This window comes from Amphiprion ocellaris, chromosome 9, assembly GCF_022539595.1.
Source record: "Amphiprion ocellaris isolate individual 3 ecotype Okinawa chromosome 9, ASM2253959v1, whole genome shotgun sequence".
In the NCBI taxonomy this organism is placed as follows: Eukaryota; Metazoa; Chordata; class Actinopteri; family Pomacentridae; genus Amphiprion; species Amphiprion ocellaris.
This window is the reverse complement of record NC_072774.1, coordinates 19591469-19617079: the sequence shown is the minus strand read 5'-3', so window position 1 is coordinate 19617079 and position 25611 is coordinate 19591469. Positions and strand designations below refer to the sequence as shown.

Below are 25611 nucleotides of genomic sequence, written 5' to 3'. Positions count from 1 at the left end.
GTTTCCCGGTGCCACACCTGGGCGCCGTGACGTCACGTGCACGGTGGAGAATCGTCACAGGTGTAGCTGTGCAAAGCGCACACGTACACAAAAACACACACCCGCATGCAGAGTGCTGATGTCATCCTAAAGGGCTTATATTCAAATACAATATAGGCAATGTTGCCTCTAAGTTTTCCTGAGTCTGAGCAAACACACAAACTCCCTGAGCGTCCCTTGGACCACTGTGAGCAACATCAGACGTGTGCACTGTGGTCACACCAGCATCACATCCATTCAAGTTACATGGTTCATTAAAAGAATCAAATTACAGCATTTACATTTCTGTTAAAACACTTTGTCAACAGGAGCCAGTTGAAGGCTGCAGTGATTTTAGTGACACTACAATGTATAAGAGTGAAGTTATTGAATATTTGTCTCTCTTTACTGTTGCAGCGGTTTTGCAAATTGCAGACGGACCCTGTTCACTCCATAGACACCAATGTTATTCCTGTAGCTTGAAAGACAGCTACTTTTGATAAAACTGGGCTTGTAGCACATTGTCTGCCTTGCAACAATGGGAAAGAGGCACCGTTTATGTTTTGACAACCTATATCTAATGAGTTATTGATGCTGGAAGTCTGAATCTGTGAATATCTTTCCAACTTTACTGAACTTGGGGTCACTACCACCTAAGGAGTGATATATTTAATTTTGAAAAAAGCATTTAGCCATACTTAAAGCTTTAAGTGCTTTATTAACACAGAACTAAAAATTTTGTATTGTTTTATTATCACAGGTTCTGTCTGAAAAGAGGTGGCATCATTTTAAACAGTGAAATCAAACTAACAAAATGTAATGACCAACCAGTGAGTAATACTGGATTCTGCAAAAACATAAACAACTTTTTAAAAATCTAAATCTTATCTTAACACAGTTAATGTATTAACTTATTTTTGTGTGTATGCATGTATTTATTGATTTATTTAGTACTGTTAACATAGAGTTCTGAGTGAGTTTTTCTTAAGATAGGCAAAGGCCATTTATTGATTACATATAGGCTGTTAAATGTTTATTAAAAACTAAAAAGCATTTAAAAAAAACAATTCAATTCAATTCAATTCAATTCAATCTTATTTATATAGCGCCAATTACAGTCAAATTGTCTCGAGACGCTTTACAGAACCCATATGCCTGACGCCCAGAGCAAGCCAAAAGGCGACAGTGGCAAGGAAAACACCCTTTTAACAGGGAAAAAACCTCGAGCAGAACCCGGCTCTAATGTGGGGGGACCCATCTGCCTGCTGGCTGGGCGGGTTGACTTAGACATTTATTGAGTCACTAAAATACTGTAGAGTACAGACCACATCAGCATGATTATAAGCATCCTCTGGTAAATTAACAACCAGATACTGATGTCTCTCACCATATGGACTTCAGGAGATGACTGGGGGATGATAAACTGTGACCTACTGGTTGGGTTCTCTCTGTTCTCATGTTTCTTACATGTTTGTCCCCTGACAGCCGGGTCCTAATGTTTTTTGAGCAACACACCATACTATGACGTTTTTACAATGATGGTTCTACTATGGAACCAGTTTGACATGTTCAGGTGTTCTTTGTGTGAAAACTCGGAGATTTCAGGTATCAGAAGGTGGTTTTCAACTTTCTTTATTAACTTTCTGCTTCAGCTTTAAATTAAATTTCCTTCACTAACCCCGCCCTCTGGACTTCCAGTAAGCTGTGTTCCTATTGGCTGTCCAGGTGGCTGTGTTCCTATTGGCTGTCCAGGTGGCTGCTTGGTGTTATCAGGAACACCTGAGCAGCTCAGTGTCTTCCTGCTTTATTTAGCTGCAGACAAACATTTCGTCTGCTTCTCTCCACCAGTGAACCGGGTTTGGCTCCATTGCTGTAGTTTGTTCTTTAGGCGCTGGCTTGCAGCTTCCAGCAGTAAAATCGTCTTTAATGTGTTTCTTGGCGTGTTTTAGGGCTTTGTACTGGATAGTTGTCTTGGTAAATGTGGTTCTTTAGCCACAGTTAGCACATGGTGCTAATGTGTGCAGTGATTAGTGGGTTTGGTACAGCTGAGTTGTGTCTTTATCTTGGCTGTAGTGAGTCTTTAGAGGTTTTTGGTCAGACACATTCTGTATTCTTGTTTGAGAACCAACGTTGGTTGTCCAGAAGGTAAGAGTTCCTGTCCTGATTCTCTGTTCTCAGAGGTTCTCTGGTAGGCTGTAGGAGACTTTAGCGTTTGGGTTGTGCTAGTTTGGTTTTTGTATGGTTTCATTTGGACGACTATCTTGAGGCCCCTCCATGTGGTTTAGTGAGGTTTTCTGCAACAGTTCTACAAAGCAACCTGCAGCAGAAGAGACTTTGAGAGTTTTTAGGAAGTTCTGGAGAGCAGACTTTAGAGCAGCAGAAACATTTGTCAGCAGTTTGAGCAGGAGAAGGTGAGCTTCAGAGTAGAAATGAGATGGAAACCTTCTTGACCCGTGTGGTGAGGTCTTGTACCAAGAGTTTGAGCAGGTTGTGAAGAGTCTGTAGTTCTTTGGTCTGAAAGCACAAGAAGAGTCGACTCATTAAAGGAGAAAACAGGAGATGTTGTTGGTTCTTCTGTCGCTCTGCAGTTTCCAGTTTCCTTAGACTGAATATCAAGTTTATATTTTAAATGATTTCCCATGTGAGCCCAAGAAGACTTCAATAAACTCCCTCCATCCCCTGGACACAACATATTTTATTACCATGTTAAATTTTTTTTTTTTTTCTTTAAGTTTTTGAGTTTTAATCATAGTTTTAGCAGTTTTTTTTTCTCTTTGCTTGTTTAGTTTTGTCATTGTGTAAAAGGTGCTAAACAAATAAAGTTGAATTGATAAACTGAATAACTGACTAACTCATGATTGTGACAACAGAAGTATTTTCATTGTGATTTAAGGGTTTATTTCATTTTTAAGGTTGGGGTTAAAGTCTTGACAGAAAAAGAAGATTAAAGAAATAAACCACATAACAAAAAGCAATTAAAACAAAGGAAAAAAATTAATACAATAAAACTTTTAAAAAGTTTTATTATTAAAAAGATTTAAGAAATTTAATATGTAATTTTCTAATTAAACATTAAATTTTTTAATTAGTTTTGTCTTTTTAAAGGTTTAATAATCTAATTAAATAGTTTGTCTTTTTAAAGGTTTAATAATCTAATTAAATGTTTTCCATTTAAAAAAAATGTTTAATATTCTTCTTGTTTAATTGTATTTTTTAAATGTTTAATGATGGAAAATATTTTATCTGTAATTTTTAATATTTGTATTTTAAAAATTTTGTTTAATTTCATAATGACATGCATTGTATCTTGTTGAATTATCTAATTCAATATTTTGTCTGTTTAATAGAGTTAAACATTAATTACGATTAAATTATATATACATATACCACCTTTTAATGTTTAGTTTTCTTTTTAAATGCTTCATTGTATTTTCTGTTTTATTCCTATTTGAAGTTTTATTGTCTTTAACATGTAATTTTCTATGTAAACATTTAATTTTTTAATTAAATGTTTGTCTTCTTAGAGGTTTAATAATCTAATTAAGAAATGTAAGATGTAATTTTCTAATTAAACATTTAATTTTGTAATTAAATGTTTTCTTTTTAAAGGTTTAATGATCTAATTAAATGTTTTGCTTTTTTTCAAACTGTTTAATGGTGTTCTTGTTTAATTGTATTTTTTTTAAATGTTTCATGATGGAAAGTATGTCATCTGTAATTTGTAATATTTGTATTTAAAAAATTTTGTTTAATATCATACTGACATGTATTGTATCGTGTCGAATTATCTCATTCGATATTTTGTCTGTTTAATAGAGTTAAACATTAAATTACATTACATTATATTAAACAGACAAAATATCGAATGAGATAATTCGACACGATACAATACATGTCAGTATGATATTAAACAAAATTTTTTAAATACAAATATTACAAATTACAGATGACATACTTTCCATCATGAAACATTTAAAAAAAATACAATTAAACAAGAACACCATTAAACAGTTTGAAAAAAAGCAAAACATTTAATTAGATCATTAAACCTTTAATAAGACGAAACATTGCTGTCCGCATAGCTCAACGGGTTAAGTGGGTGACCCATGTACAGGTGCTGGTCCCCGACGCAACGGACCGGGTTCGAGTCCCGCTAGTGGCACTTTTCTGCATGTCTTCCCACGACTCTTCTCCCCCGTTTCCTGTCTGTCTCTCACTACGCCTATCCAATAAAAAGCTGGAAAAGGCCAAAAAAGAAAAGACAAAACATTTAATTAAAAAATTTAATGTTTAATTAGAAAATTACATCTTAAAGACAATAAAACTTCAAATAGGAATTACACAGAAAATACAATGCATTTAAAAAGAAAATGAAACATTAAAAGGTGGTAAAACATTTAAAAAGAAAAACCTTAAAGATTTAATCGAAACATTAAATATTGGGAAAGAAAAAGAAACTCAAACAAGCCGATAAAACATTTGAAAAAACAATTAAACATTAAAAAGACAAAACATTTGGAAATCAAATCAGACATTAGACAAGAATAAAAGGTGAGAAAAGAGCAAAACTAAACGTTAAAGAAGAATCAAACTAAAGACGAAACATTTCAAGACACCAGTTAAACTTTAGAAGATCAAATTAAACAGAAGAGACAATAAAATGATGAAAAAGAGCAAAAACAGATAAAAGTCTTAAAAGTTGTTTCTTCAAACATTTCCTCTTTCTATGTTCTTGGTTTGATTGTGGACAGATTTACTAAGAACTCATTTCAGAAAACTGCTTTCCAGATAAAGTCTACTAGTAGTTGAAGGCATTGATCAAACTAATGTTACCTTCTGATCTCCACAAACTTTACTGTTCAGTGAAGAGAATCAAAGTTTGTTGAGGATTTCTAAAAAACCCACAGGTGAAGGTCTGAGAAGAACTCAGATAGATGGTCTAAATGTGAAATCAAGACTCATGGTCACAAGTTTTAAGGCTTCTGTTAACCAGAAAGTTCAAACTAACAGAGAAGTACTGAGAAACTTTTAAAACTTCAGTCCTCAGACTGTCTGAAGGTTCAAACTAACAGAGAACTACTCAGGAACTTAGAAGATTTCAGTCCTCAGACTGTCTGTCTCAATCGTACGACGCAGTGTGTAACTGTATGCAGCACAGTGAGCCGGCATACTTGTTGTTTCTGTTTTCACGCCATCTACATCAACGGAATGCACTGAAACTTTTCCCCCACTAGCTTAGCCTCGCCGTAGCACGCAGCTCAAAGGGGCGTGTCCTATCTACTCTTTCATATCTATGACAACAACTGGTGGCTACACAAAGGACGCCTGACGTTGATTAGCTGCGTAAATACCATTATATACAGTCTATGGTAAATACGTATGTGAATCGCATCATTGGCTGCAGCAGCCAATCACCGGTCACTCACTGACTCACACTGAAAAATAGCACAGAATGAATTGTTACGTGTTTATTTTATTTTCAATTTAGGTTTATTTATTTTTTTTGTGCGCAGCGCAGATTTTCTGTGCGCGGAGACCGTGTCAGCAGTGCGCAATTGCGCACGCGCGCAGTTTAGAGGGAACAGTGATTATAGGCTACATTCTCAGTTCAATAAAGACACCTGATCCCTCAGTGCCGCTTCAATAATAATGTCATAGTTCCATAGATCTACCACAAGGGGGCACTAGAGTCCACAACACAGAACAATAGGACTCATTTCCTGCACCCTGGGGAGTTTATATGCAGTCGCTTGTCCCTTTTCTGCATCAATTTCTGGTGGAAGTGGCTTTGTTTATGTCAAGGACAACACAAAAAGTCAGGCACCAGGCAGCAATTTAAAATATAATGGAACATATTGCATTGGGACGTTCTGTAATGCTTTCAAATATTTATTCAAATAGTGACGCTGCTAAATTGAGTCAGCACATATATGCTATAGGAGGGATGAGAAAAGATGAGATAAAAATGCATTAGTTCTATCTATCATATATAGAAAACAGATGTTACCCAGAAAAACACAATTACACAACATTAGAAATGCAGTGTCTGGTGGAAAAGCTATAAGATGGAAATATGAGATATTAGTGAATATAAAAATGAGGGAACTAAAATAAGAATAGAATAGAAACGCAAAAAGTAATAATAGCAATGATTCTGAGATAGTAAAGTTATATTACACATGAAGATGAAATATTGTACATAAAAGTGGAATATTGCACATAAAATTGAAATATTGAATATTAACACGATTCTGAAATTGATATTACACAAACTCTTGAGAAAAGTAACATTGCAAATTGATAAATATTGTTCAGAGGTAATATTTGACATATTTCCTGCAGTCCTCTGTGCTGCGCCTCAGTGGTCCATTCAGAATCACAAAGGATTTGTTGCCAAGTAGGTTTTCACATACAAGAAGTTTGACTTGTTTTAGTGCAAATACCATAAACAGTAACATAAAGATTAAAAGATTAAAAGGTGTTGCCAGGTGTATGTATAAAGTGTAACAAGAAAATAAGAAGCACTGTTATAAGTCAATAGTAAGTTGTAGTAAGTGTGTAAAGTGTTTACAAAACACAAAAAGTAATAGAAATATTTCCAGTGTGGAGGAATATGCATTTTAGTCACCTGACAATATTCAAGGTTACATGGTGTGGAGAGTAAACAACAACTTGAAATGTGCAAGAAAATAATGATAAGAATCCTATTTAAAGTAAATGTCCATGGTGTGTCTTTAGTGCTTTTTGTTTTCTAGAAATAACCCCTTTAAATGTGGCTTGTGGCATCTTTTCAGATAAATGGACAATTATTTTTAACTGATTGATTTATTTTATTATTTTATTTATTATAACTTCAACTGGCTTCCATAGCTCGGGTGTCTTTCAGCAAGATTACTGCTCATTTTAAAAACTGTCCACACATTGATAACACATCACACATATCTGTGTTTTGGGATGATTTGTAGGAATCTTGAGCATTTCAAATGTGTTGTTAAAAGCATGTGAAACAAGAGTGCAACACAGAGCCTATTAAAACACTGATCAAATGGTGGGGATAAAGACACTTGTCACTTAACATTCAGTGGTTGTATGAAAGAAAGCTTTTTATTTGCATCAAATAACTTTAGTGGGTTTTTTTGTTTTTTTTGTTTTTTTAAACAAAGTCTTGTTCCACATGGTTTATTGGTTGTACATGGAAGCATGTTGTAAATATTGAGGAAAATGTATCCGGTGCTCCACTGAAATCTACACCTATGCACGAAAGAACACAGGTCAGAAATCCTTTCAATTAAATAACCATTATACTCCAAAATAACTATTATCCACAACCACTACACACCCGGAGCAGGTACTTTATGGACCACCTGGTGGAATTATGCCAAATCTGACAATTATACTTATTACATTACTTGTACAAAATGTCAAAAAATGTAAAGCCAAAATGTGACAGCATCAAATGTATTGTAATGTCTGAAGTTAAATCCAAAACCCACACATATTTAGCTTGCACTCTATTTAATTGAAAAGGCATTTTTTGCATGACAAACAGTAAATGTATCATTTTAAAACTAATGTTCTGCTAGTTGACGAATTCTGTTGTGGTCAAAATTGGTTAAGATTAAAATAGAAGTTCTTAAACTGGACAGAAAATTTTGAATTTGAGCATCTACCATCCATTACAGCCAGGCTAAATCACAGCACTCCACAATAGCTACTACACTGACCTTTTATAGTGATGGTTTTGGCCATTACACACATTACTAACAATACAAATCTTGCTGTAAATGAACATCCAAGACAACAGACTTTAGTCACGGAACTTTTATTTTTTTCAAAAGGGAGAAAAATCCACATTCTCAGGTAAAGAGTTGTGAGGAGGGAGGAGAGGCGGGGGAGAAGAGGCAAGAAAAGTGGGGCGAGGTGATAAGCAGGAGCCATTAAATACAGCTGCTGGAAGGTTATAACAGAATGATCACGAGCCAATAAGCTTTTTCTACAGCGCCGGTAAGAGATTTGACACACATCTGCTTTAGTCAGGAGATCCGGATAGAGCAAATCGATGAGAAAAAAAAAACGGGTGAAAAAAGGCGGGCTTCATACATAGTTTATCTTTCAAATTCTTCTAACTTTTGGCCAGCAGCAATAGTTTTGAAATAAGAAACCAACTTTTTGATTAAAAAGTGGATAAACCATGGCACCCAACTGTTTGAGAAGGGAGGGGAGGGGGGTGTTAGGGAAATAAAATGTAAATCAACTGGAAGGAGGCAGTAGAAGAGCAGCCATCTTGTGAGGGGGAAGCTGGGATGTCGCTGATGTGAGCTCAGGAGACATCTGGAACACATGAGACGATTGATATTACAAATGAGATCATCCTTTTTCAACTGAGAACACAGACTAAATACAGATATTTATACTATGACAGAGAAAGAAGAAAGTTGTACTTACAACTTGCAGGCCGGGCTCCGTATCTTCGCATGATCTGGTCTTGTGTGAATTTCACAAAAGATTCATATTGTTCTGGAAAGAGAAGAAGGTAGTGGTGATGCAGATGAAAACAAAAGATAGGCTGGAGGAAAAAAGACTGGATCATCGCTAAACTCAGCAGTTGTTCTCAGATTTTTCGGTAATGTGAAAAAACAACTTCCACACTTGCAGCATTTACGGATCCGTTTATAAAGATATCTGTTCACACCTGGCAACAGGAAGACAGCTGATCCTCACTTGTATTGTATGTGATGTACAGCAGTTGTTCCCATTTACACAGTTCCATTGATGTTGTCAGGAAAAATAACAACTGTTGCTCATAAATACCACTCATAAACCAGCAGCCAATCTCAAACTGCTGATCAAATTGTTATTTTACAAACTGGAAGCTGTCTGACAAGATTAGCCTTCATGATGCTTAATGAACACAGCTGTACCGTGTGACTGCTGATACTGACCTTTACGAAAGGTTGAGGTGACAAACGTTTATACCTTTAACTTTAACCTACACTGACAGACTTCATGTACACATACTGGATTGTCTTGCAAAAGCTTAGTCTTTCTACGGTACACTACAAGCTCAAGCCTTGTAACAGCAGCTTAGTGGAGACAGAGCTAAAATGTTTCTTTCTAAAATGTAACATCTTAATGTGAACTGTATTATACCCTTTTACTGCACTTCTTCACTACAGCTGCTATCATACAGAGCCATCCAGTGCCAGTTTACAGTCTTGGCACTGAGAAACCTATATAAACTCTGTGGAAACAACGAATGCCAACATGGCATGACATGAGGAATGGAGCAGGATGTTTCCATTACACTGTGACACTTGTAAAAAGTGCAGTTTTCAAGAGCTGTGAGTGTTGATATTGAATTGATCTGGTTTTATAGGTCATTTTCAGAAAAAAAGGTGATCTTTACCTGCAAGTTTTGTGTTAAGGATCTGTTCATACTCCTCCCGGATCTTCTCCTCGTGGTCTTTCAGCAGGCGCTCGCACAGGTAGCTCACCTGCTTCAGCGTAAACGAGGGCTGGTCCTTCCTTGAGGCACCTGAGAAAGACAAAATCAGATCAGCTATAAAAAGGCTGACTCACTCATACCCCCGGTGCAGTAATAAGTCACAGAGACAGAAACATCCTCTCTGCAGTAATAGGTCCTCGGCCAGGTGCAAATTTACTGCTTTGCTTTCTGTCCTCTCTCACCTCTGCAAGACCAACAGGCTCATGCAGCACTAATGTGGGCTCTTTCTCAGTCTCCCCAGTGTCTCCGTAACTGCAACCAGAGCCAGCCTTAGCTTGGTGATTCATTACCCAGCGGTCTTTGAGGTCCGCTATGAGCTGGATAGACTAAAATGTTCGTAAATCACAGTGGAGGATGGTAGAGCTAGGATGAAGGTTTAAAGGCAGCCTCAGAGACAGAAAGAGGCCGGGTTAGTAACAGTGCAGTCTTTGTGATCTATGAGACCATCCTGCAGAGAATTAAACAGCACAGGAGCCTGAAAGCCTGGGGCTTTCATGACATCTCACATATTAACTGCAAAATTGTGCTTGATACATCAGAATGTCCCACTGTTACTTTGGCACGAAAGAGAAGTAGATGTAAAAAGCAAATATAATACAAGATGGGTTGAAACATTCCAATACAATCAACACACATTTAAGGTGCCTGGGTATAACTTGATTTTAACAAAGTTTAAAGAGCCATGAAATAAAAAATATATATCAGTTTGCTCTCTGAGGGTAACTCATTGTTTGTCTAAATTTAGTCTTAAGCATTTCCATGAATAACAGCTACACTTATTGGCTGGTTTACAAAAAATATATTCTATCACCTTGTTTACTTGAGCTTTTCATATTAACACAGTAATCATTCATGACAATATCATACTTTATCTGCTGGATTTGTTGTCCCATTTAGATGCTGATGTATAGTTTGTATTTTGTTTTTAATTCATGTTCCATCTGAAACATTCACTATATGAAATATTATTTGGATAAATTATAACTGAACACTAAAATTACATGAGAAAACATCTTTATTACAGCGGTAGGTTGGATGTGGCACTGAAAGCTACAAATCTTTTACAAACACATCTGGAATCACGGTTTGTCTGCCCTTCTGATTGTTTTGTTGAGCAGCAGCACCATGCCTCTTGAGACTTCAGCTGACTTGAGAAAATGTTTTTTAGAATAACACTGAGCCCTGAAATCTGACTTACACAGATATTTTTGTGTATTATTTGACAGTTTTGACATCACTTTGTGTTGAATACTTCCCAACCAGAACTACACAAGTAGTAATGTTATTTGCTAAACTCCATCTCAAGAAAGAACTAAAATGATCAGAATCCCTACATTCATTCATACAAAGCTCAACATTTCAGGACACAATAGTCTTTTAAGCAAAGAAAAAAAATCCAAAACAGCCCAACAACTGACCTTAGGAAATCAGGCATGTTTGTATTGGTTGTTTAAATGTGAATAGCATCCTTAAAGGGGAGCCATAGCAGACATAAAGAGCAGTTCAAGGTTCTGTGCACCGTCTATGGTACCTTCTTACCTGGTGGGGAGCTGGGAGCATTGAGGGAGGAACTGGGGCTGGGGACATCACTGGAGCTACAGGCCTCCGTCTGGTTGAAGGTCCCTTCCAGCTGCCGCCGCCTCTGGATCCGACTGTACTCCTGACGGAGGTTCTGGAAGATTTGCTCTGCAGGGAGCAAACAGGAATGAGGTCAATAAACAAGGCAGAGAGGACACTTGGTCACACATGTGGAAACCAATGGGAAATTTGGCAATATGAAGAGTGGTCCCAATAAAGACCACTGGAGGCGACCAGAGAAAAGGCATTCCAGGACTCTCAATAAAGTACAACATTGAAACATGTGTGCTGTTGTCTTCTAATTCCTAAAACAAAACCTCCAAAGTTCAAAATGTCAGCATTCTGATCTGTAGCGCTCTGTTCAATTCTTTATATTGATAATGAAAAACAGCCTTTGATTTGTATCTTAAAGCATCATAACTGTAGTTTTTATTATTGTATATTTATTCACTGAATCGAGCAGTGATTCATTCCAGGGATCTGTAATGTGTGTCCTTTCATTTCTGCACCAACCACAGCCACATTCATTCAATGCTGAGTGTGTTCCAGCATGAAAAGGAACATGGGAAAGCACAATCATCGAGGTCTGTTGAGTCCAGCTACAACTATGATTTCTTCCTGTGTGTTCTCCCTTAGCTAAAATGGGCTCCAAAGTATGAGTTATGAGCATTAAAGACTGACATTAGAAGCAACTGACGCAGCACTTCTATCATCTTGTGACGATCACTTTCACTTCTCTTTCATGACGTTGGCATCATGTTAAGCTACAGCTGCTGAAAAGGCTCCAGGATAAGCTACAACATAAATCACATTCTTTACTTGACTTCAGCCAAGTAAAAGCCTCTTGTTCCTTTAAGGCCTGTTTAGTACTTCTATAGATATTTAAGGTGTTATTGTGGATGTACAAAGTGAACTGATTTTTGTCAGAAGAGCTGTGTTATACTAAGCTGTAATGAACATGGTGTTAAACAGGACATTACTTGTTTCACTATATACAAAACTTGATTAACAGTGCTTACTTGCTGAACTGAAACATGTTAACTACAGCTATTAGCCAGCAACATACTGTAAAGAACAACCCTATAAAATTTGCCAGTTCATATGATAATCAACTCTTTAAGCAGAAGTCACCTGTATGGTGCAATTATTTCAAAAGATAATAATCAGCTACTATTCTGACAATCAAGTATTTATAAGAGTTTATTAGAAAAAATGGTAAACACTTGATGTGTCAAGGTTTTTAATGTTTCTTGGTCATGCATGATTGTATATTGTACACCTATTGCAATAACGGTTAGAACGGACAGGTCAATCGATAACACTACTAATTTGTCAGCAAACCTGTAAAATCACAGGTGAAGACTCAAAATAAAAACGTACACAAACACTGCAGTAACACTGATGTAAAGCTATCGTAGGCCTTTGCACCGTAACTAGGTTTTTGGCACCTCATACTTGCGTCCCTGCCATCCATTGTCAAAACAGCTTGAAGGCAGGCCAAAACCTGCTCACGCATATCTTATTATGAATTGAAAGGTTTAACAAAAAAAGTCCTGGGAAAAATAAGTGACCCACGGCCTCAACTGGAGCTGATAACCAAATTCAGAAGAAGGCCTTTATCTAACTAAATGTAAACAGGGAGTCACATTTTTGCACATGCTGCACCTCTATCTGAGAAACTGTGCCTCATTTATCTTGGGTGGGGAAAAAATGAGAAGCCATGCTGCTACTTCAGCTTGCTTGACAGTAAGCTTGTTTGGACTGGTGAATAAAGCAGAATTTTCCCCACAGAGGACTCTAAGGAAGCCATGTTATACAGTACATGGTTATGCATTAGAAGTGGCGCTGAAACAGAGACCACTCTTCTTGCAGCATGTGGCCCGGCCTCCGAAAACATCCCAGCATTAACAAGACTGTAATCCGCCTGAGTCGGTTTGTTTAGCTACTACTTAACAAACCATGACAGCGCAGACAGAACGTCATCATCTACAAGCCACACAGGGGCCACAACTAGGGCTAAAATATAGGAGCTGCTTAGTACAGTCAGACAACAAATCTACAATAATTCTGAGAGTCATTAAATTGTTGAAGCCATTTCTCAAGAAAAATATCTAACATTCCCAGATTCTAGCCTCTCAAGTGTAACAACTTGATGTTGTTATATTTTAAGATGCCGTCTTCATTTCTGTGAACCTGTAATGGGCATGTGTATCCTGATATTACACAAGTACTACAAGAAGTACCCCGCATTGATGCTGACCAAACACCAAACAGAAATTTTCCAAGTTTGATAATTCCAAGCTGGTGTTGAATTATAACTAGAAATAGACTGCGCCAACTTAAAGTTAGCTTAAAGGGAGATACTGAGGAATAAGACTTATGTTCTATTACCAGTAGATGCGTGTCAACTGCATCAATGACTGATCAGTTGAAAGTGTTACACAGTATCACTGCTGTGTCACTCTCTCAGCTACTCAAAAACATCTTCTTAATAAGAATCACCAGCACACCAACACACCAACTGAAAAGCACTTATTATAGCCCATAATATTGTCGTCTTTAGGTTTATCAGTTTTCCCCACAATTTAAGTCCAATCATAGAGTTTCAAATATGTGGAATTTTGTGTGTGCAGCAGAAACAGGCAGAGTGTTTTGTTTTCATCTCTGTGGGGCTGCAGGTCGTACTACCTCTGCTTAATGATTTTCTGGGGGAAACCCTGCTTAAGAAAAGTGAATTAAATGCGATTGTTGTTAAAAGGAAACCTGTTTGAATGCCTGGCAAAAAGAAAGCAGGATGCTGGAACGAGACAGAGCTAAAACCAAAACCAGTTTTGTTTGGTGTCCCAGTTGAGTTGATGTAAATGAAGTACAGTTGCAGACTTCTGTCTCTCACAGCCACCAACAAAGGATTTACATGTGACAGTGCGCCATTAGAATGGGTCTAATGGACTGAATGTGCATTTCCTGTATGAGAATGTACCAATTCATTTATCAAAACTGAAAGTAGAGAGCCAAGATTTCTGACTCAAGGTAGTGAAAATTAGTTGGACAATCATTACTGAAAGAAGATAACACTACTCGCGGGGCCATCTATCTGAATGACAAATGAAAACTGTCTCCCACTGCATGTCACTTTCAGCTCTGCCAACTACTAGCAGCTCAACGGCGGGCGTTGCTTGGCAACAATGACCCTGCCACATCCAGGCCAAGCAATCAATCACAGAGACTTCCGGGAGCCAGGGGAACACAGTGGAGAAAGCCCCGGCTAAAAGGCTTAGGCACAGGCCAAACAGTGAATACAACAGGAGATCGGCCAGATAGATTGGATATGGTAGTGGGGAGAAAACAAAGCTGACTCATTTCATTTCACCCTCCACTGCTAAGGGACTGAGGGGGGAGGTGGGTTTCGAATGTCCCAAATGCAAGGAAGTAGGTTGTGATGCATTACTGGTCAGTTCAAGTTGCCCTTGTGCAGTAAAGAATTTAAGACTGACCGCTATTGGTTTGAAAACAGCAAAAATGGGTAACAGCAACTGAACATTAAACCATCAGGAAGAACGAATGATTTCCAGACTTGTCTAATCAACTGCGGTGGGGCTCATGTATCGTTCAGTGATCCACATTTCAACATCCAACAGTGTCCCAATTCAAGCTAAAAAGGCTAAATGTAATTAAGTTCAAATAGTCCAGATTTAACACAAATATCCTCTCAAAGAAAGCTGCCCAGCTGTGCTTACTATACTCTTGATTGTGTGTTGTGAAGAATAACGTGAGTTATTTAATTTAATCATAAATGAAATCCATTATTCTGTCACCAAGAGCATCCTGACCAGAGAACAGGCTGTGAATCAGAACTGCAATACTTGAACACTTTTGTGTGACCCAAGTTCAGGTCTGTCCTATGGCCTGTGAAACTTTCTGGCCAAGCTCTAAACCTGCCATGAGAGAGCCTTTTCAGCCTTGTAGGCAACATCGTGTTCAGGAAAACACAAGGCTCATCTGTCATATGGGGGGATTTTACGAAAGCACAAGCCCTGACTGTCAGGACAAGAATTAGGGAAAGGAGAAGGGAGGGGGTGATCTTATCTACATTATGAAACAATTACCCAGAGATACCTTGGCAGTGACAGCTCCTTATGTCTCGCCTGCACACACAGACTTGCATTCCATAAGCAAACCTGACTAGCTGGAAAGCATGTATGGGTAGAGCTGGGTGGGAGGGATGACAGCTGACCTTTTGCTAAATACAAAACTGCTTTCACTTGGCAAACCACATCAGAAAGGCAGGGTTGCAGTGCCACTCCCGTGGGGGGCCTCTTTCAGTGAAGGTGAGCATAATGCCAGGTATCTGGACCTCGTGTTTGAAGCAGACAAAACTACATGACTTCAACCTTGCAGCTGCTGTGCTCTAATTCTGCTAGGCAGGCAGAAATGGAACACACAAGAGGCCTGCTGGTCTCTTAACATAAAGTTTGAGCTAGATAAGCAATGCCAGATCAGACAACCTGAAGAAAACTTATCGGAATGATCCATTTTGTGTCCCAATATACTACATAGCTACACTATGAATGTCACTCTATAGCTGGTCATTCCATAAATAGCACAGGCAAAAAAGAAACAACAATAAAACTGTCTTCACCTCCAAGTTTTCTCAACTACACAGAGCTGTCCTGTATGTTCCTAGAAACAAAGCACTCCTATATCATTGTGAATCTTTGGTTAATCGTGATAAGAGTTACAAAGAAGCATAAACAAGAATGTTTTACAAGAAGCCAACTGTGATGACATCTCCATCAACACCTACAACTATGTGTCTCAATGCTCTCAGCAAAGCTTCGCTGCCGCTCACTATGAGCATGCCCAAGCTTCATCATGCAATGATGTGTACCTTGATATGCACGTTTTTTCTTACAGTGCAAATCAGGAACAACCGAGACCCAGTTTTGTTTCTTAAGAAATGACGCAACAAGCACACAGCGCACATTGTGAATCTTGCTAGCTTATTGTTTTCATGAAAACTATGTTCTCTAACAAAACACTAATACAGGATTTGTTTTTTGCAGATTATAATATTTACAGACATTTCATAATCCGAGACATTCAAAAGGGAAGATGTAACATTTAAGCCTGTTTAGATTTAGTTTATTGGAGGAGACAAGTGGTCAAAAAACAACCACTGGGTAAATATGAAGGATGGTTCACTGATAAATAAAAACACTTATTCTCCAGGCAGTTCCTTACCAATTACACTAATTACTAAGAATGCATCCGTGCATTGAGGATTCCTTCACTGTCACTGGAATAGTCACTACTCAGTGGCAAAATGGAAGACAATACATGATACCAGGAGGGCTAGCTGGCACCAAATGTAACTGGAATGAATTTCTAATTGGTACACTTAATGACAATCTGGGAATTATCAGTGTAGCATTGTATAAACAGAGCTACCTCTATCTTGTAATCATCAGTTTTTGCAGGGGTGAAGTAATCTTAGAATTTCAAGGACATCCAGCAGCTTTTAATTTAAATTCAAAGAGCACAAGGATTAGGCCATATAGCTGTCATGCTGCCAAATGTCACCGACTGGCACATACAATAAGCCACTGGATTGCAGAGGGGATATCTGGGTAATTCTCTTGTGTCTACTTGTGTGCCCCACAACTGTCCAGAGCTGCATTTTCAAGTCAATGGGAGAGTAGAGTTCAAGTATAAAGGAAGTGAACAATGCCTTCCAGGCCTGAGAAGGAAACGAAATGGTTGTGGCGCATAATGGTAACCCCCACTTCAGTGAAAGACAATCGTGGCACTAAAGCCAAGGAACATTACCCTGGCAGCTCCTAATTAACAGCCTGCAATGATCTGGCTGCTACTGTGATGCCATTTGTCTACTGGAGAGCCAACAGGCTAGACTGTTACCCAGGTGATAAAAAAAATAAGCAGGATCTTTTATTGATCCTTATCAGTGTGCAAATCCAACATAAATTAAACACATTAAATAATTGGATCCATGTGGTGCCATAGCTGAAGACTGATTAAGCAAAGCTGATAAAGGCAGTGTTTATTTAGCTTCCCCGGTGCTAGAAATGTTATGTGAATAAGCAATATAAAAGACTAAGAATCTGACACTTTCATGATCAAATCAACATTAGCTGATGTAAGCTAGCCTGACCAAATAGGAAACAATACATAGAGCTGGCTAGATGCCACAAACGAATAGTTCACTGATCCACTTCTACTTTTCTGTGTGTCCTGATTTATTACGATCAGTAAAATGATCTCTGACGGTAACTTAGCGACCACATTCCCCTTCCTGACGTTAGCTTAGGTAGGCTAACGTTTAGCCTCCAACCCCCATCCTGATTCTCTCAAGTAGCTAGCTATCCATTCCACTCCACCCAAACCCCCTCCCCCATGACACCCACCCCGAAACGCAGAAAAAGACGTCAAATTTGCTTTAATTTTATACCTGGGGTGAGCCTGTGTTCGCCTCCAATGGCAGGAGGAGACATCGAATGCGCCGGGCTGTCGACTGGGGGACGGAGGTTGCATCTTTGCGGGGACGGAGTGCTAGGAGTCCCCGGTAGTGGATTGCACCTTCTCCGCTTGGGAGACTGGGGACTGAGGAGGGCCTCAAACTCCATCGACCGCTTTAACGTAGCTCCACAAGCCATGTTAGCTAAACAAAACGGAAAAAAACAAGTGGGACAAAAACAACCCGCAAAAAAATGGGGGTTAACGTTCGTTGTTTGTACGTTAAACGTCTCTCGAATTTCTTCTTCGCCTTTCTTCCTCTCCACAACAACGGATTTTCTTCTCTGAGTAGTAAGCCAACTGCCGACCGTGCCTGCTGAATTTTTAAAACGTCACAATGGTGGAGCCTACCATTGCGGAAAAGAGGGGGGGTTCTCAAATATTTCCGTGAGATTATTTTGTATTATCCACTGAATTTCACTTGATTGTAACCACACTCATTTTTTAATTGAGATGTTTTAGTATTACGTGAATAAATTATGATTTTGTCCTCGCTTTCATTATTCTTACGCTACGATTTCCGGTCGTCCAACCCTATTATTGTCGTTGATTGCTTTTCGTTGAACTCAAATTGAAGGTTCACGAGACGTCTGGTGGCGGTGATCAGGTAAACCAGGTAGATTAAAACTGGACTTCAAAGTGATGCTGCACTTTAATCTTCTTTAGCAGAAAGCAGATTTTATCATTTATTTGCCGTCTGTCAACAACTAGTAGGCGCCACATTAAACGGCTCCATTTCTTCTGCAAACAGAACCTAAAATCTGCTAATAGCTTGTGACACCGATGTTACCAAGTGGATAAATAACCCTCTATAACAGGTAATGTCCCTGAGCGGCTGTACGGTCACGATGACCTGGAATCGAGTCGCCGAGTAGCAGATGATTGTTAGGGAACGAGCTCACACGGACCGAAAAGAGGAATGGGATTGTTTTGCATGCACTGCACGAAAACATTGTACTGTGTCCTGAGATAGTCTGCTTTCTGATCCGATCTTGCTATGGTTTCTTTGTCTACAAGCTCCACGCCACTCCTGTTGTATTACATGCATCAATAACCATTTTTAAGGTTCTCTAGATTTTGACACACTACTGTCTTTACTAAATCGATCGAAACTGGCTCATCTGGCTATGACATTTACTTCATATGCAAGGAGTTTCTCTGCAAATAAATAGTAAGGATGACATAAGCTCTGCTGACCCCTTACTGGAAAATATATGTTATTGTGATCAAAAATGTAATTGCTGCCTTATTAATACACAATAAATGACTGCAAGTAAATCCCAGCAAAAATAAAATATAATGTTGCCATTACTTTTATTCGATACCCAATTGGGAAAAACTGAACAGAAAATAGCATTAGATAGTTTATTGTAGCTTATATCTATATTTCTGTGTCCATCTCAGAAGTATTAATCCGTAGCATCTAAACTGACACTTAAATCGCCTTGTACTATGTGCAAATATGCCATAGACTCTTTCTATTCCCCATATGCCTACCGTTATACATCTTTCCACTCATTTTAGATTTTTTTGAAAATGGCCTCAAAGATCCACCCTGAAAATTGATACAATGACTGACACACAAATTAAATAAAAATCACCACAAATATCAGATCACAAACCTGTTTTGTCACTCAATTATGAGTAAGGAAACACAAAAAGAGCCGAAACAGAGACCAGATATAATCTTTAATCAGTTCATATGATGGTTGAAACAGGTGTTCACAAACAACCTAAGATTAGCAAGTGTTTTAATACTTTTGTGCTTTCTATTTTCTGAGCGCAAATGCATGTCAGTATGTGCTCGACTGCAGCTGCCAACTGTTACAATCACAAAGACTGTTCTAGTGTCTGTGCTCGTTCTCTTCATAGCCTGTGCCCCATTCACCTCGGCACACTGCTTGGATTCATATGGTGAACATTGTGTGAAATTCTCCGGTGCATGGGGCTTTTGTGAGGTTCTGGCTTCCATGGCTAGGCAGCCCACAGGATCCTCTGTCCCTGCATGCTCGGGGTCACACACTCAAAAGTAAAGAAGCACGCTAACAACCAACCCGCCTTTCTACTGTTTGGTCAACCTAAAAAGTCAGCAGTTCAGTGCACAGAGTGCAAATTTTCGTAGGTGTGAGAGTGTTACAGCATCGACATAGGAGGCAGAGAGGTCAAAGGTTAAGGGTAAAACGACTGCATCATCTCAATTAAAAAAAAAAAATGGCAGCACATACACTAAACATTTTCAGCCCGAGCTATTGTCACAAAAATGATTAATGAAAGTTCTTGTGGCCTAGTTTCAGTATATTTCAGAATCAAAAGTAATAATGAAATGAATTGGTATTAAAGATAAAAGTTAACATTTAACTGTATTCTGAATAATCTCCTCTGTCATAATTGTATGAGCACTATTTGCTTTTTAGTATTATCAATGCAAGTACAACTCAATGTGTTCAGACTTTTATGAACAACACTCAAAATTTACTATTTAATAGCATTTACCACGTTAGTCTTATTCAAAAAAGCAACTTAAAAGCTTCCAGCAGTGATTGTTCGATGGCAATAAATCCTACTCTTAGATAAGTACATTTCATTCTTAATCTACAGTGATTGGGATGATCTTACTGATAACTGTATATACATTACATTGTTCTTTTCACCACCAACACACTTACATAGAAGCGACATGTTTACTGTCTGTATTGCTTATACTTCATTTCACCTCTCCGCCTCTTTTATTTGCTAGTGTTCAATTGTTGATTTTTTACCATTTCCGAAATGGAGTTAAGTCGGGTGGTTCTGGCTCGAGGCATCTCATCCTCAGTGAAGACAGTACATTTGTTAGTTTCTACAGAATGTAATCCGGGGATTGGGTCCACAGTAGATTTTTTACACTTCCCAGTCTCGCAAAGCTTTTGTAGAAACTGCAGCAGAGCGACTCTTAGCTCTCGACAGCGCAGGGCATAAAGCAGCGGGTTCACTGCAGAGTTGACCAGGCAGAGGGTGCTGCAAAAGGCAAAGGCTCTCTGTTGGTTACGGGTCAGGTATACGGAGACATCAGCAAGCATGAAGGAGAGGGCAGGAAGCCAGCAGCTCACCAGTATGAGCAGAATGAGTCCAAATGTACGAGCAAGCCGGATGTCCATCCTCATGCGGGCCTGACCTGACCCCACTGCTCCCTGGAGGCTGGTCATGGAGGATTCATGGCGGTGGGCCTTCCAGAGGATGAGCACATAAGCTCCTAAAATAAGGGCTAGAAGCACCAGGATGAAGCTGGTCCAGCATGCCAGATAACCCTTGTTGATGTAGGGAAACAAGCGTGAGCAGGGTGGAGTGAGGCCTGTGGGACACCTCCAGCCCATCAGAGGTAAGAAGGAGATGAAGGTGGTGGCACTCCAGAGAAGCAGAAGGCTCAGCAAGGCCCTGCGGCGGGTTAGCAGCAGCTTATAGCTGGAGGCTTGGTGGATGCAGAGGTAGCGGTCCAGAGCAGTCAGCAGCAGACTCCCCACTGAGCTAGTGAAGGCCATGGTGACACCACCTAACTTGAAGAGGTAGGCAGTGGGGCCGTCACTGCGGCGAAAGAGGTGAAAGTCCAGGAAGCTGGTGGTGAAGAAGCAGCTGGCGAAGACATCAGCCAGAGCGAGGCTGCCAATGAACAGATAGGAGGGGCGCTGTCGTAATGTGGCTGTGGCAGCGATCACCCCCAGCACAAGAGCATTTTCCAGCAGTGTGACAGGACCTGCCAGGAAACAGATGGAGCCGATGGCTGTCTTCTCTGCTTTAATGAGGACCATGAAGCATTCCAGACTCTCGCAAGACTTGTTAACTGTGAGAAAAACACAGTAATCATAATAGAGTGAACTGAAACTGCTACTGTTAAATACAACATAGGTACTGAATTTGAACTGAATTATCATCTAATAAATAAATTTATCAAAGATTGCAAACCGATGGGTGATGAGGCGTTCTCTTTGACTTCTGCAGGCTCTAAAGAAGTGGGAACTTCCCATTCCTCCATTTCAGCAGTCACTTTCTGGGCTGATGCTAGGTTTAATAAAGTAAACAATTTAAATGTTTTATTGTTTTCATATCAATGAACATATTGAGTATACTTGGAACAAAAGAATAAATGTACCTACTTTACCATATTTGATTATCAGATAAGAAGAAAAGCGAAATATTTTCACATTATTATTGGGTAACAAACCTTCACCTTGATGTTTTTCACATTAAGTGAAAGAGGCAGCCAACTTCCTGTGGAAAAACAAATAAAGTAGAAAATCTGATTACTTTTCTCTTTGTCAATATTGATCCTGAAGCTTAAAAGGAACATTAACATTTGTGAGTCAAGGCAGAAAGTCAGATAGGGGTCAGCGCAAACAGACAATGATCATTACAGTATCAGCAGATGAAGATATGGAGAGATAGTCACCTGGTGGATCATGATTTAAACCATGAACCACTTCTAACTCAGGAAACAAAGACTAAATTTAGTTTATAAATCCAAAGAGCAGAAAGAATGACTGCAAACACTTTGATCATTGTGATTCACTTACAGTTAAACTATATTCTGAAACATAGTACTTTCATATGCATGTCATGCATGTTTATATACAGACATCCCATAACTGTCAAAGCATTTAGAGTTATAGTCTGCAGCCCAAACTGTGTAAAAACATATTGCTATCTTTTTTACAAGAATGTCCTAAACTTTCTGTAGTATCACATTAACATCTCAGCCAATATATAAGCTTATTATGCGATTTAGTTTTCCAGCCGACTTTGGCTGTGATTTTATCGATTTGTTAACCAGAGATGAACACAACAGGAAACTCATGTTGTCGGCCAATTATCATATTTAACAGGATAAACACTGCCCCCTTTTGGAATTAGAGGGGATTGTATTTTAACAGTTAGTCGGTGGGTGAAGGTCAACATTGAGTTGAACAATCCTCCTGTAGAGTGCATCGCCTGTTTGCCATCAATAGATTAAACTAAATGTGGGAAGCTGATGTGAGAGGATTAGATTAAAGTAAATAATGCTGTGATAAACCGGAGTGGCTACCTGTAATTGTGCGCACAGAGTACCTTTAACATGAGAAACATGAAATATACAGACTATAATAAATCTAAAAGAATCTTAAAGAAAAATATTTTCAGAGCAGCTGAGAAAGTATATAAAAATACTTCCAAATGGTTCATGGAAAGCCATAGGCTTATGTAATAGGGAATATTTTCATTTAACCAGATCACTATGCTCTTCATTCTGTTGTTTTTCCACTTCTCTGTTTCCAGTGATCATTATTTCTGTTTTTCCATCACAAATGTGACACCGTCTTATGAAAAGCATAGAAAAAATATATGGGTAGCAGAGGTGAAAGTCAATTACTTTCCACATAACCCCTTATTCGGTTGAAGGACAATATTTCTCAATTCAACTCTGAGCCATATGGGAGCGCGTACTGTGGATATTACACCACCCCAGGCTGTCGTCTCTTGTGGCAAAAATCTTGACTGACAGAGTACTCTGTTTTGACTCTTAAGAACCAGTCATCTTTACAAAAATGAGTGCAGCAGCAGTGGTGCGTACTTGAGACTTCATTTATGATAATAACAATAATAAAGAAAACATACAACCATCCATTTTAGCCACATTGTTGGTGACATGCACACGGAAATGTGATGTGGTAATAACCCCTTGAGTCACTGTTGTACCCTGCTACCTTGTTTCAAAATATCACGAGAGCTTCTGGCATAAGTAGAATAACGAAAATCATGACTTGAAATCTTTTTGTAATAACAGCCAAAAATGGACTCATTAATAAATGGGTCAAAAGTAACAAATTGAAAGTTTAAACACATCTTCTATACAAGAAAACTTCCAGACAGCAGATTTTTTCTTCCAACTTCTAATAACAGATGTAATATCACAGTACCAGTTCAAAGCTAAAATTATCAATTCATCACTATATGTCAGTGGATTTTACTCCTATAACGAAATAACCTTTTAAGAGCTTACCTTATGCTCCTGTTTGACGGAGGCTTTGATGATCTGATCTACTGTCTCCCTCTCAGCTGCTGAACAACTGCAACATGACCGCACAAACCTGACTGGTGGCAAAGTGCGCAAGTGAGGGGAGAAGATAAGGAGGGAGGCTGTGATGACAGGATTGGGAAAGAGAGGGAGGGAGAGAAACAGAGTGATGAGAGACACCAAAAGATGGTCTTTTGAAGAGTTATGACTACAGCTGGGATCAGTGAACTGAACTGAAGTCCACTTTTTCTTTAGGTTATCCACTATCCATCACAAATCCACGCTGAGCTGATGTAAATCACAAATGTTCATATGTTTGAAATAGAGATTAAGTTGTGTTGTGTCCTTGATGATATTAAAATGTTTCAAGCAGACAGAGTGACGGTAGACTCTGGGGAAGAGAGGACTTCAGCAGGGTTATAGGGTGTAAAATCTGAAAAGTGTGACGGTAAGGTGTGAAAAACATGTCGATAAAAAAGGTGGGAAAACACATAAGCTACCACAGAAAGACTATGAATTTATCATTGCAACCAAAGTTAACATTTAATCAGGATCATTTTGCAAAACTGTGTTTCTAAAGGTCAGAAATGAACTTTTAGTCAAGGTAAATACATCTTGCCATTGGATTATTCCTATCGGAGCAGCAACAGGTTTTCCTTCCCCTGCTTTTGCTGATTACTTTCCACTCATCTTCATCTGACAGACAATATCTACCATCGCACAATGTGCAGCACACATCTCCTCCTCGTAGGATCACTTGGATTATGCTATTTTTATAACACATTGCTTGAAGGATTGAAAGAACACCTAATTTGCTTGTCTTTTGTAGACGGGAGCGACAGGCAAGATAAAAAAATAGGTGGTTTTAATTACGTCTTTGTCAGATTGTATTAGAAAAGACAGGCAATTATATTAGTAATAGTAAATAATAATAAATTTGACTGCTGCAGCTTCATTATTTTATTGTTCTATATTTTATATGTTATTGTACTTTTATAGACCCATCAACAGGTTTCTCCTAAAGTGAATCCATCTGTTTAAGCAGTGCATTCTCATCCATTTCAAATCCTTCGTGCAGGATTTTGGAGCTGAAATAGTCAAACATGTAATCCAAAGGGAGTACTGAGGTGCGTAAACCAGCCTTGACTCCAAATCTGAAAGCATTTTAGTGTTTTATTTTTTGCACCTTCCAATACTGATAAATGCTCACTGAAGCACCACATCCAGTGGGCATGTCAGAGTGTAATACTGCTGGCAGTACAACAGGGGGCAATGCTAGGCAACCTTGATTTAGAGGACAGTATGAGTGGTTTTGACAGTGAACAACATTCTGTTGGGTTTAAAGTTAGTAGGGTTTATTATTCTAAACAGGCACAAACTCAAAGTAACCAAGTCGTCTGCTCGGAAATTGAGGTCATTTAATTTAGATAAAGTCCCTCTGGTAAAAAAAAATAAAAAGTTCAATAACAATTTAATCAGGCTGCAAAATCATATACCTGAGGCACTCAGAAATAAATGACATCCCATTTTAGCATCTTGTTATGAGTTTGTGTGGTGTCTTGCCCAATTTTGGTGGCCATATGTTTGTGAGGGGACTTTTTAATTCATGAGTGACCACAGTGAAGAAAATAATGCTTAAAACACATTGATCAGTTCACTTGAGTTTTGTGTCTTGTAGTTTTGGCCATTTCAAACTTGTTTTGTGGCTTTGTGACTGCAAATTTGTGTTGTTTTGCTATTTTTCCATATGTGTCTATGTGATCACTGTTGGGACACTGGTTGATTAGGCTGAGTGGCTACAGCTGCTGCATCCGACGCACCTGCTGCAGTGATTGGTGACACTCCTTTAAAAGACAGACTCTTGAGCTGTTCAGATGGGCTCCGACTTCAGAGAACTGCACATCATATTTCTCTGTTCGTTTGAGAGCGGGTGTCAAATAGCTCTCTTGTGAGA

At 38.7% G+C, this 25611-nt stretch overlaps 2 protein-coding genes across 3 annotated transcripts; both read right to left on the bottom strand.

The window, feature by feature from the left end:
* Positions 1-7824: 7824 nt before the first annotated feature.
* akirin1 (akirin 1) lies at positions 7825-17930 on the bottom strand. Its single transcript, XM_023269028.3, has 5 exons — positions 17568-17930; positions 11063-11209; positions 9425-9553; positions 8464-8535; positions 7825-8349 (listed from the first exon to the last, which is right to left on the bottom strand). Exons 1-5 carry the CDS (start codon positions 17770-17772, stop codon positions 8339-8341), a joined length of 564 nt encoding a protein of 187 aa, XP_023124796.1. The 5' UTR covers positions 17773-17930; the 3' UTR covers positions 7825-8338.
* Positions 17931-19302: 1372 nt separating this feature from the next.
* cnr2 (cannabinoid receptor 2) lies at positions 19303-23752 on the bottom strand. Of its 2 annotated transcripts, none has more exons than XM_023269026.3 (4): positions 23643-23752; positions 21831-21877; positions 21572-21667; positions 19303-21449 (listed from the first exon to the last, which is right to left on the bottom strand). In XM_023269026.3, the coding sequence occupies exons 3-4, from the start codon at positions 21639-21641 to the stop codon at positions 20359-20361; spliced, it is 1161 nt and encodes a 386-aa protein (XP_023124794.1). In that variant the 5' UTR covers positions 21642-21667; positions 21831-21877; positions 23643-23752; the 3' UTR covers positions 19303-20358. The 2 variants fall into 2 exon arrangements, with proteins under 2 accessions (XP_023124794.1, XP_035803478.1); XM_035947585.2 differs by having other exon boundaries at positions 21837-21877; positions 23643-23746.
* Between the last annotated feature and the right edge of the window lie 1859 nt (positions 23753-25611).